This window comes from Ahaetulla prasina, chromosome 2, assembly GCF_028640845.1.
Source record: "Ahaetulla prasina isolate Xishuangbanna chromosome 2, ASM2864084v1, whole genome shotgun sequence".
In the NCBI taxonomy this organism is placed as follows: Eukaryota; Metazoa; Chordata; class Lepidosauria; order Squamata; family Colubridae; genus Ahaetulla; species Ahaetulla prasina.
In genome coordinates, this window is record NC_080540.1 from 121,730,910 (window position 1) to 121,744,049 (window position 13,140).

At 43.0% G+C, this 13,140-nt stretch overlaps 1 protein-coding gene across 1 annotated transcript in view; it reads left to right on the forward strand.

Moving 5' to 3' along the window:
- Positions 1-13,140, forward strand: part of USP43 (ubiquitin specific peptidase 43) — a 137,233-nt gene that overhangs the window by 65,014 nt on the left and 59,079 nt on the right. The window contains exon 4 of the mRNA XM_058166753.1: positions 12,393-12,485. Coding sequence (XP_058022736.1) covers positions 12,393-12,485 — 93 coding nt within the window. The remainder of the gene's footprint in view (positions 1-12,392; positions 12,486-13,140) is intronic.

Sequence of the window (13,140 nt, forward strand, 5' to 3'; positions counted from 1 at the left end):
GGGTTCAGTTTCAGATTGTTGTTCCCCATGTAGCCCTTAGCAGCCTCCAAACACTATGAGAGGGAGATCACGCCATCACTTAACTCAACATGAACCGAGACATACAGCTAAATATCAGCCTATTGATGATACCTCAGTCCATGTTTTTTTTTTATTTGAATTTATATCCCGCCCTTCTCCGAAGACTCAGGACGGCTTACATTGTGTTAAGCAATAGTCTCATCGATTTGTATATTATATACAAAGTCAACTTTTATTGCCCCCAACAATCTGGGTCCTCATTTTACCTACCTTATAAAGGATGGAAGGCTGAGTCAACCTTGGGCCTTGGTGGGACTTGAACTTGCAGTAATTGCAAGCAGCTGTGTTAATAACAGACTGCATTAGTCTGTTGAGCCACCAGAGGCCCCTGGTGATGGATGATCTTAACCAGCGGCTTCATGTAGATGTTAAACTGAAGCAGAGAGAGTACTGAGCCCTGCGGGACCCGCAAAGGAGTGGACAGTGGCGTGGACCTCTCACTTCCTATCAACACTGACTGAGAACAGCCACAGAGGAAGGAATTGAATCAGAATAACACAGAGCTCCCCTCTCCCAACCCCTGAAGCCTCTCCAGAAAGATACCATGGTTGACTGTATCAAAGGCCGCTGAGAGGTCAAGTAGAAGCAAGGATGGATGAACTACTCCCATCCCACTCCTGCCAGAGATCATAAAAAGCACAACCAATGCCATTTCTATCCCATATCCAGGCCTGAATCCTGACTGGTAAGGGTCTGGATCAGTGGTGAAAGCAATTTTTTTTACTACCAGTTCTGTGGGCATGGCTTGGTGGGCATGGCAGGGGAAGGATACTGCAAAATCCCCATTCCCTCTCCACTCCTGGGGGAATGATATTGCAAAATCTCCATTCCCACCCCACTCTGGGGCCAGCCAGAGATAGTATTTGCCGGTTCTCTGAACTACTCAAAATTTCTGCTATCAGTTCTCTGAACTGTTCAAAATTTCCACTACTGGTTCTCCAGAACCTGTCAGAACCTGCTGGATTTCACCCCTGACCAGAATCCACCCACATGTCACCTCTCAGGAGGTTTTCACAAATCAGGAAGAGCATGGATCTAAAACACAAGTGTTTTATACTTGCATTCATACTTTTTATTCAAGATTGATGCACAATATGGGGGTCTTTTTAGATTCTTGTTTAAAGAGCAGATGAAGAAAGACTTAATTTTCAACAGAAGATGAAATACAATACTGATTATAATTATAAATGTACTGTGTATTATGGTTAATTTTAGAGCAAAAGATTAATGTATTTATATTTGTATCTACATCAAAGAAAGTTGGAAGTTGTTATTTTCATATATTTTTCTTCCTTTTTCTATTTTGGCACCCCCAATTTTGCTTTGTCCCTGGCTAAATGTTCTCAAGAAGAAGGCATAATCAGTTTTTGTATTTTCTAAGATCTCTTTGCATAAATAAATGGTGATTTCTGTCAATAAAAGAGATAACTAAGCTTTAAAATGCTCCCTCTGGATGTCACCACTGCTGCTCTTGATTTAGTACCCTGATTAGTCTAGTTAAAATTGTATAACCCCTTTGATTGGTGAATTGGTGTATTTCAGTACTGTCCTATAGCTTTAATTGGATAGTAATAGAATGTTATAGTAGAACTGTTATAGAAAACCAGCTGCAAAGATAACCAGACTTGTATTATCTATACTGTAGTGACTTTTTCAAAAGGACATTTACATATTTGTGCAGGCCCCACTATTTCTGAAGAAGGGGGTAAATATCTTTCTTCCGATGTATGGTGGCTAGAGTTAGGGTCAGGTCTAGCTTTGTGTGTGTGTGTGTGTGTGTGTGTGTGTGTGTGTATGTGTACACACACACACACACACACACACACACACACACACACACACATAGTGCAATCATTCTTCCCTTTTCTGGAATATGTGTTTCTTTTCCCCACCTGGCATGGTTTCCTCCCTTTGTCTTTTTGGAAATGTTTTTATTTTTGTATCAGGAAGCAGGTTTCATTTCTCATGTAACCTGCTAAGCAACTAATACTTCCAATGATGTCATCTTATTAAGACCTTTCAGTTGATTAGCTGTACCTATGGCTCTGAAAATAAATTTTAGTTTCAGATGCTTTTTAAAAGGGTTTGCTTTCTTTGCTATGATAGGAAAGCTGAAACTGAACCCTTCTTACCTCGGAGATATTAATAATTTGCTAGTAATTTTGAAGTAAGTCGTTTCTCTCTGTCTTCCTTTCTTCTCCTTTTCTGCTTTTCAGCCTCCCCCCCCCACTTTTTTTAATTGGCAATCTCTTCCTGGCAGAATTTGAATGTATTTTGTAAAGTAACACATATCCCTATAAAATAGCAAACATTTATTGTTTTGCAAACATTTATTGTGTTGCATGATTGACACCTGCTACAGATTTGAAGTTTACTTTAGCCAGTTCAGTTTTGATTAATTTAATTATTGGAGCTATTCTCATTCCAGTTAGGCTCTTTAAATTCCTTTGACTAGAATTGTTAATTACCGTATTTTTCTGTCTATAAGACGCATTCCCCCCCCCCCCCAAAAAAGTGGCTGGAAATGTCTGTGTGTCTTATAGAGTGAACGTTGCTGAAGCCTTCCCCACCCTTCAGCTGTTTTTGGCCTCTGCGCACCCCGTTTTCGGCCCATTCCAAAGGGAAGGAACGGGCCAAAAATGGGATGTGCAGAGGCTGAAAACGGGGTGTGCAGAGGCCAAAAATGGGACGCACGGAGGTAGAATACAGGACCTGTGGAGGTGGCAATAGGCGGCGGCGATCCCTGCAGTCTGGAACAGCTGATCAGCAGTATTCTGGGAGGCTAATCGAACCACCAATCAGCTGTTCGTGCTAAACCAGGCTGCAATAATGTGCTGAAGCTAACCAGGTGTTTGCTGCAAGGATGCTTGCCAGATAAATACCGATGGATGCTGGGAGGCAGAGGCAGATCTTTTTTTCTTTTTTTCCTCCCCAAAAGCTAGGTGCATCTTATCGTCCGGAGCATTTTATAGTTGTTCTGTTTCCCTTCCCCCAATACTCCCAGCAAAGAGTCCGTCAGAGGCCTTCCTTTTTTCCTTTTATTTACATAGATACATGTCCTGGCCACGTCTACCCACGGGCCTGCCAAGTTTCTGGAGATAACGAGGAAATTATAGATAAGGCCAGAATTACTCACGAATATATTCTTCCCTCCATTGAAACAGTTAGCTCGCGCCAATTCATTACTTTGTCCAAGACAAAAAACCAGGAAGTCCCGCCTCCTATTTATAGTCTCTGCAGATGTCACTGCATGACAATTATGACTTGGCTTTGTCCCAACTCTTCCGCTGCTGCGCACGGCGATCACGTCTACGTAACCTTGCATCACTCCAAAACTGTTCTTGGGGCGTTGCCAAATCAGAAGGAGGCTCCATGGAATCAGGCTGTGCCGGCCCCTCCTCCTTCCTTTGAGTGGGTGCCAGGGAGGGAAAGGGCTCAAGAGAAGCAGGGCTGGCCAGGTCTTCTCCCTCACTTTCTGAATCATCCGAGTCCAGGAGTCCGGGTCCAGGAACCTGGGTCACAACACTAGTGCAGAAAATATGGTACAAGAGAATTTTTGAAAATGTAGGTGCACATTGATAGGTGGACGTTCTCCCAACTTGTCAATTTATTTGCAAGAAAGGGATTGATGATGGATGCCTTAATTGTTTAAGTTTCAAAGATTGTCATTTAATATTCCATATGATTTTGAAAGAAGCAGATGGTAAAAGTCTGAGTATTGGTTTAACAAAACCAAAACCAAGGAAAGGCAAGAATACTATTTTAAGCTAAGGTGAGAATGTGCAAAATTGTGATGTAACATAACCAAGGAATAGCGAAGATGTGATGATTTCTTAGGGTCTTTTCTGAGTTGAAATAGTTGTGAGGTATTACTAGGAATGGAAGTGAGAGGTGGCTAATGGAATGAAGAGGAAAGATGGTTGAAATGTGCCCTTATTTGGATGAAACAGAAATCTGCCGCTCTCTTCACGTGGATTTAAAGCTAAGAAGGGTCTCTATGCAGAATTAGAGTTCAGATATTTTATTTTTGCCCCCCTTGAAACCGAGGCTGTATTTCTGTTACATATCCAAAAAATGCTTTGATCAGACACAAAGCATTGTGAGAGGAGCTAAAGTTTGTGGGTACCACCTCATTCTTCCACATGTTTCTAGTTTCCCACTAGAAATCAGAATAGCACTCACATTACTTGCAGTATATAAGCTTTTAAAAGCTGAAGTGTTTTAGAGAGCCCATGGAAAAGGAAAATACATCATTAGTTAATTATTGCATAATAGTGTTTTTATAAATTTGAATGTTATAGTATGGGTGTATTATTGTATTTATTTCCTATTGTTGATTACCATTTGTCTCAGAGTCTGATGTGTGTAAATAAAATAAATCTTAGAGGAATACCAAATGGGACAGTTTGTAAGACACATTTGTTTGTAAGACATAAAACCATTTGGCCACATTAACTGGAAATGGCCTCCTTATGACATGGGGCTTCCTGGTTAGGGTTAGGGTTAGGTTAGGGTTTCACTTCTAGGCCCTTCTACCAAATTCAAGGCAGCCTCTTAACCACACTTATTAGTGTCAGATTGAGAATGAGTGCTAGCTAATTCAGCTTTAGGGTTTATTACTGTTTATTTCAGAGAGTAGCAAGTTATTGCCTATAAGATTGATTTGGCAGGTTTGTAAATCTGGGCTTTTTTATTTTTTGGAATGGGAGGTGGTTAATGCCTAAAATATGTGCCTTATGCATTTTTTATTCTTCTGGCCTCCAATTTTGCCATTTTACTTGTTTTGAAGTGATTTAAAAGGGCAGAATGGGTGACTTAACCTTACAGTTTAAGGCAGTCACTTTACTTTTAAACCTCCTCTTTTTTTAAAAAAAAAGGGGGGGGGGAGAGAATGAGCCAGACATTTCGACATCATGATGTTATCAGCTACTCTCTCTGTGATCCTAACCAGGTTTTAAAAGCAAATAGAAGCTGTGGATTCAAATTGGTATTGGTCATGATCTGTTTCATTTGGTTCGGTTTGATCAGTTATTCGTTTCCTTATCTGATCTATGTGGCGCCTCCACACTCGGTTGTCTGGTAGCTCTACCACGTACGATTTTGGGCCGGTTATCTTTATTATTTGTCCTGAACCAACTAGGGCCGTCCCCATAGTTTCGGGCCCACCCGGTCGCCTATGCTCATTTCCTTGTCTTTCTAGTTCCCCTTGTAACCCTCTGGTGTGTAATGGGGATTCAAACGGTCAAGTGGGCACGGAGTTTCCGTCCCATTAGTAATTCGGCTGGGCTTTTCCGTGGCCGTGCTTGGGGTTCTGTGCTGAACGGCCAGGAAAAAGTCTATCTTTGTTTGCCAGTCACCTGGCTTGAGCCTGGACAATGCCTCCTTAGCGCCCGGACGGAACGCCTGCAAGGCCATTCGACGCAGGGTGGAAAGGCGCAGAGAGGGCATGTCGGATGCCTCCTCTGCCAGGTATTCTTCAAACTGGGCTGCCGTGAATTGGGCTCATTGTCGGACACCAGAGTGTCCGGCAACCCGTGAGTTGCGAATAGGTGGCGAGGGCTGCGATTACTGCTTCGGCCGTAGTGGATTTCATGAGTATGATCTCCAACCATTTAGAGAATGCATCAACAACCACTAGGAACGTTTGGCCGTGGAAGGGCCAGCAAAATCAATGTGGATTCTTGACCAGGGCCCTTGGGGCTTTTCCCATTCTCTGACTGGGGCCGTTGGGGTAGAGGTCTGGACTCTTGGCAAGCCTGGCATTTCCCTACCCTCTCAGCAATCTCTGCGTCCATGAGTGGCCACCACATAGCTTCTAGCTAACCCCTTCATCCTTCGATCCCTGGGTGACCCTCGTGGAGGAGGTCCAATACCTTTCCCTTAATTTATCAGGAATTATTACACGATCACCCCATAACAGGCACCCCCTTGAGCCGAGAGCTCATCTCGTTTTTAACAAATTCTTTGAACTGCCGGCGCAGCGGGCCACCCTCTCTGTACCCAACCGAGTACAGTCCTTAACACAATGTCGGTATGATGCCGAGCCACTTCCTTAGATGTGACTGGGCCAGAGTCCAAAGAGTCAATAAGTAGGATGGGCGCCCCGGAGTGGGGTCTTCGGTTGCCCCTGGTAGTGGGCATCGGCTTAACGCGCCTGCATGCCCCACTTCTTTCCTGGTCGATGCTGCAGCTTGTACGAATAAGCGGCTAGAATATAGTCCATCGGGTCAGTCGTGGCGAAAGTGCCACAGGCGTTGGTGATCGCCAGCCAGTATCCCTAGTAGCGGTCTGTGGTCAGTCACGATTTCAAAATTCCGCCCAAAGACATATTCGTGGAATTTTTAACCCCTGACACAATGGCTAGTGCTTCTTTATCTAATTGGCTGTAGTTCCTCTCTGGGAGGACATCGTTCTAGAGTAAAAAGCTATAGGGGCTTCTGTGCCGTTTGAAGTCTATGGCTGAGTACAGCCCCACCCCATAAGGGGAGGCATCGCAAACCAGCACTAGGGGTAATGAGTTGATATTGGATGAGCAGGCTATCACTTGAGAGCAGGTTCTTTACTGCTTCAAAAGCCCTATTTTCTGACTTTCCCAAGACCAAACAGTATTTTTCCTAAGAGCCTATGCAGCGGTTCCAACGGTTGCTTTGTTCTTTAAAAGACCGTAAAATTCACCAATCCCAGGAATGCCTGCAGCTCTGCTTTGTTTTTGGGCGCTGGAGCCTTCCTAATTGCCTTAACCTTGCTCTCAGTAGGGTGAATTCCTTTCTTGTCTATCCGGTAGCCCAAGAAATCGACGGATTCGACCCCTATCTGGCATTTGTTTGTCTTGACTTTTAATCCGGCTGTCCGGAAAATGCTCAAGACCTTTCTTAACCGCTCCCCCAATTCCTCCATGGTTTCCCCTGAAATTAGGACATCATCAGTAGGAACTACCCTGGGAGCCCTGCAGTAGTCGTTCCATTAGGTTTTGGAACAGCCCTGGTGCCACACTAACCCCAAATTGCAATCGGGTGCACTTGAAGGCCCCTGTGCGTTACAATCGTTTGGGCTTGCTGTGCGGGCGTCTACTGGCAGTTGTTGGTAGGCTTGGGCCAAGTCTAACTTTGCAAAGACTTGCCCTTGCCCCAAAGAGTGCAATAAGTGTTGCACCACGGAACCGGGTAAGCGCTTTTCTGTAAGGCTTTGTTAAGCGTCGCCTTGTAGTCAGCGCAAATTCTAATTGACCCGTCCGGCTTTATTGGGGTGACGATTGGCGTCTCCCACTTTGCGTGATCGACTGGCACCAAAATCCCCTGATTTATGAGCTTGTCCAGCTCCCTATCGGTTTTTGGTTTTAGGGCAAAAGGACTCTCCTCGCCTTAAGCCTAATGGGGCTACCTGGGGTCTAAGTTGAAGGAAATAGGGGTCCCCTTGTACTTGCCCAGGCAGTCCTTGAAGACATCTTGAACTCGTTAAAGAGAATGTCTTTCAGGTTACAGTCACTTCTGTAGATGCCAGTCACTCCCATGCCCAGGGCACGAAACCAGTCTAGTCCCAACAGACTGGGCAGAGTTCCTTCGACGATCGTGATGGGCAGGGTCTTCTTGTGTGGACCGTACTCGACTCGGACGGAGGTGGTCCCTCGAACAGGGATGCGATTCCCCTGGTAGTCGTGGACTCGTAGCCGTTGTGCTTGCAGGTGGCGCTTCGCGACAGACGGCAGTGACTTCGCCAAAGTGTCCCAGGACATGATGGTGATCGCTGATCCCGTGTCTACTTCAAGCCGGCACCGTACTCCCTCTATTTTTGGCTTGGTGAAGATCTTCTTCTCCACTCGGGTCGTGGCGCGGCCTATGACCACAGTTGTTTGGTTGGAATCGCGCCTTTTTGTTTGAGCCAATCGCGGTCGCCTTGCCGATTCCGCCTGATTGGCCGATTTGAATTTTCGGGGGGAAGGTTGGGCCGCTCGACAAACTTGAGCTAGGTGCCCTTTCTTCCCACACCGCCGGCAGGTCGCGTCCTTAAACTTGCAGCGTTGCCGCTGGTGTTGACCACCGCAGCTCCCGCATTCATCTCTGTCCCCTTTGTCGCGTTTCTCGGTTCGGCAGACCCCTTCCTCATCTTCACCGTCGGATTCGGTCTGAACCTCCTCCTGGTGCACCGGGGTTGCCTTCGCGCTCGCCTTTGGTGGGACAGGCTTCTGCAGTGTCTCCGCCGCTTGGGTGGACATTTCATGTGCTCTGGCTTCGTCCAGAGCGGTGGCCAGCGTTAGGTTGCTCTTTGCTAGCAGCCGTCGCCGCAAACGGATGTCTTTGACGCCTCGGATGAGTTGCTCGAGGAGCACCTCGTCTAGGTCGCGGTATCCGCAGTCCTTGGACGCTTTTCTTAGGGCGGCCATGTAGTCACCGATGGTTTCGCCTCCATCTGCCTTCGCTCTCCGATTCAAACCGCCGCACGTATTTGGACGGCGCAGCGGGGTGGTTTTTTAGTAAAGTCTGTAGAGTTGGCCATGACACCGACTGCAACGGCGTTGGCTCTGCCAGGGCTTCCGCGATATCAATGACCTCCGGACCACAGTGGCTTAAGAAATAAGCCCTTTTTCGGTTATCTGGAACTCCTTGCAGTTCGTTGGCTTCTAGAAAGCTTTCGAAACGGGTCATATACGTTCCCCATTTCTCCTTAGCCGGGTCAAACGGTGCGGGCGGAGTGTAACTGGCCATCTCCGCTTTTCTGCCCTGAGTTTGCTGGGTTCGGGTCTATCGTGCTTCAGCTCGGTTCTGGTTCTCCTTAGCCTCGAGATCCCACCTTCGTCGCCAATGTTAAGTTCTGGAAGTAACGAGGCTGGAGACCAGGGTAGTGACAACAGCTCTTTAATATAGGGTGAACCCAGCAACAGGCTGGGGGAAAAACCTCTCCTTTTATACAGTTCTACTGGAGGCTTCGTCCAATCAGCAACGTGCTGATTTCCCGCTCAAATATTTAAAGGTACAAACATGAATACATAACATTAATTAATAAAATTAATAATTTGCTAGTAATTTTGAAGTAAGTCGTTTCTCTCTGTCTTCCTTTCTTCTCCTTTTCTGCTTTTCAGCCTCCCCCCCCCCCAACTTTTTTTAATTGGCAATCTCTTCCTGGCAGAATTTGAATGTATTTTGTAAAGTAACACATATCCCTATAAAATAGCAAACATTTATTGTTTTGCAAACATTTATTGTGTTGCATGATTGACACCTGGTACAGATTTGAAGTTTACTTTAGCCAGTTCAGTTTTGATTAATTTAATTATTGGAGCTATTCTCATTCCAGTTAGGCTCTTTAAATTCCTTTGACTAGAATTGTTAATTACCGTATTTTTCTGTCTATAAGACGCATCCCCCCCCCCAAAAAAAAGTGGCTGGAAATGTCTGTAAGTCTATACTTATCTATGTCTGTCTATAAGTGACTTATTATAGAGTGAACGTTGCTGAAGCCTTGCCCACCCTTCAGCTGTTTTTGGCCTCTGCGCACCTCGTTTTCGGCCCATTCCAAAGGGAATGAACTGGCCAAAAATGGGATGTGCAGAGGCTGAAAACAGGGCGTGCAGAGGCTGAAAACAGGGCGTGCAGAGGCCAAAAATGGGACGCACGGAGGTAGAATACGGGACCTGTGGAGGTGGCAATAGGCGGCGGCGATCCCTGCAGTCTGGAACAGCTGATCAGCAGTATTCTGGGAGGCTAATCGAACCACCAATCAGCTGTTTGTGCTAAACCAGGCTGCAATAATGTGCTGAAGCTAACCAGGTGTTTGCTGCAAGGATGCTTGCCAGATAAATACCGATGGATGCTGGGAGGCAGAGGCAGATCTTTTTTTCTTTTTTTCCTCCCCAAAAGCTAGGTGCATCTTATCGTCCGGAGCATTTTATAGTGCAGAAAATATGGTACAAGAGAATTTTTGAAAATGTAGGTGCACATTGATAGGTGGACGTTCTCCCAACTTGTCAATTTATTTGCAAGAAAGGGATTGATGATGGATGCCTTAATTGTTTAAGTTTCAAAGATTGTCATTTAATATTCCATATGATTTTGAAGGAAGCAGATGGTAAAAGTCTGAGTATTGGTTTAACAAAACCAAAACCAAGGAAAGGCAAGAATACTATTTTAAGCTAAGGTGAGAATGTGCAAAATTGTGATGTAACATAACCAAGGAATAGCGAAGATGTGATGATTTCTTAGGGTCTTTTCTGAGTTGAAATAGTTGTGAGGTATTACTAGGAATGGAAGTGAGAGGTGGCTAATGGAATGAAGAGGAAAGATGGTTGAAATGTGCCCTTATTTGGATGAAACAGAAATCTGCCGCTCTCTTCACGTGGATTTAAAGCTAAGAAGGGTCTCTATGCAGAATTAGAGTTCAGATATTTTATTTTTGCCCCCCTTGAAACCGAGGCTGTATTTCTGTTACATATCCAAAAAATGCTTTGATCAGACACAAAGCATTGTGAGAGGAGCTAAAGTTTGTGGGTACCACCTCATTCTTCCACATGTTTCTAGTTTCCCACTAGAAATCAGAATAGCACTCACATTACTTGCAGTATATAAGCTTTTAAAAGCTGAAGTGTTTTAGAGAGCCCATGGAAAAGGAAAATACATCATTAGTTAATTATTGCATAATAGTGTTTTTATAAATTTGAATGTTATAGTATGGGTGTATTATTGTATTTATTTCCTATTGTTGATTACCATTTGTCTCAGAGTCTGATGTGTGTAAATAAAATAAATCTTAGAGGAATACCAAATGGGACAGTTTGTAAGACACATTTGTTTGTAAGACATAAAACCATTTGGCCACATTAACTGGAAATGGCCTCCTTATGACATGGGGCTTCCTGGTTAGGGTTAGGGTTAGGTTAGGGTTTCACTTCTAGGCCCTTCTACCAAATTCAATAACCACACTTATTAGTGTCAGATTGAGAATGAGTGCTAGCTAATTCAGCTTTAGGGTTTATTACTGTTTATTTCAGAGAGTAACAAGTTATTGCCTATAAGATTGATTTGGCAGGTTTGTAAATCTGGGCTTTTTTATTTTTTGGAATGGGAGGTGGTTAATGCCTAAAATATGTGCCTTATGCATTTTTTATTCTTCTGGCCTCCAATTTTGCCATTTTACTTGTTTTGAAGTGATTTAAAAGGGCAGAATGGGTGACTTAACCTTACAGTTTAAGGCAGTCACTTTACTTTTAAACCTCCTCTTTTTTTAAAAAAAAAAGGGGGGGGGAGAGAATGAGCCAGACATTTCGACATCATGATGTTATCAGCTACTCTCTCTGTGATCCTAACCAGGTTTTAAAAGCAAATAGAATATTTGGACCAAACAAGGACATCTATATCATTATTAGTATAGCAGGCAAACAGTGAATTTCAGAGTATGGGCTAAGTCAAACATATTCAGCTGAATATATACTTCACTTATAACCTTTTCTCCTTGCTTTTTATGCTAGAAACAAAACCTGAAATTTAGCCAACAAAGACTATATGTCAAAGAAAAAGTCCATGAACTTTCTTAACATTATGAAGTCTGTCCTTCCTTCCTTCCTCCTTCCCTCTTGGTGTGAAGAATCAATATAATGTTAGCAAGCAAATTTGTGATTCAGTTTTTAAAGGTGCAAACAATGAGATCTCTTTTTCAGTGTATGAATAAATTAGTATATTATCCCCTTGCTCCTGACCATGCTATGTGTATGTGTGTGTGTGTAGGGGGAATTACTAATTAATAAAAGCCTTAAATACATTGTAGGCATAGATGTAAAAATATGAACCACCAATTCTTACAGAAAGAAATTAACTAAAATAATATGGAGAAACCTGTTGCCAAATGATCCTGGAGTTGGTAAGAAAATGATATTTATTGTAATAATTTTGCCATGAGGAGTCTAATAAACAGAACCAGACCCTTCAGAAGTTGAGAGAGAGAAAAGAGAAAGAGAGAGAAAGTTCATTTATCTAGATCTTACCTGACAGAAAGATGTCAATGTTGCTTATATTATACAAGGCAAAATGTAATATATACAAGGCGGGTCTCATCAAAGTGCTACTAATTTGTATATTACATAATATACAAGGCAGGTCTCATCAAAGCGCTACTAATTTTCATAGAAATATCAATTTGCATGTTTGACAGGAGATGTACTCTCAGGTCTTTAGCAATCTGTAGTTTTCTTTTTAGCCCAAAGGTTGAAGAAAACTTCATACTTTAGAATACCAAATTAGAAGGCAACTTTTAAAAAACTGGCATTGCTAAATTTGATGTCAATTTCTCTATTGATGAAGAATTTGTCTATTTTTTTTCTCTAGATCTTCATTGACTTGCCCTCATTGCCGGAAACAGAGCAATACTTTTGATCCTTTTCTATGTATTTCATTGCCTATCCCCTTGCGTCAAACCAGGTATGTTTAGTGACAGGTCATTTTTCCACTCCTGGGTTCTCACTAGAATGTACAATACGAATTCCCCTTCCTTTAATGTTGCATGCAATAGTTTACATGTTTTATCATCTCTCTCACTAATCAGTGTTATTCTTTCTTTTTAATATTTTTTTAATAAAAAAGATCATAGTTAAAGTCATATTTTAAGAATCACTATTCTTGAAATGTTTATTTCCAGACATATTTTCTTTTGACATATGCATTTTAAATATTTCAAATTTTAATGGATAGTACTTGTGCAATAATCTGATAAAGGCAGACATTCCCATCTTTCTATTTTCAGTATGTCTGCATCCACAAGTGAATTTCAGAATTTCCATTGCTTTGTTTAAAATTAAGGTTCTGCACTTAGACTTTTGTAATGTAAGCTTTCTTCTCTATCCTACTAAAAGTTCACTTTCATTACAAATCCACATTTCATGTGCAAACTGCCTTGGTACAGTTTATTGCCTAAATCATTGGTTCTCAACCTGTGGTCTACAGAGCCCTGGGGGCTGCAATGTCATTCCAGGAGGTCCATGAAGGCTTGAAGAAATGTTATGATTTAAACCTCGAGTTAAGTGTTGTGGATCAGTGGACATGGTCCATGGCCACAGACCGTATTAAAAGGGGGTTC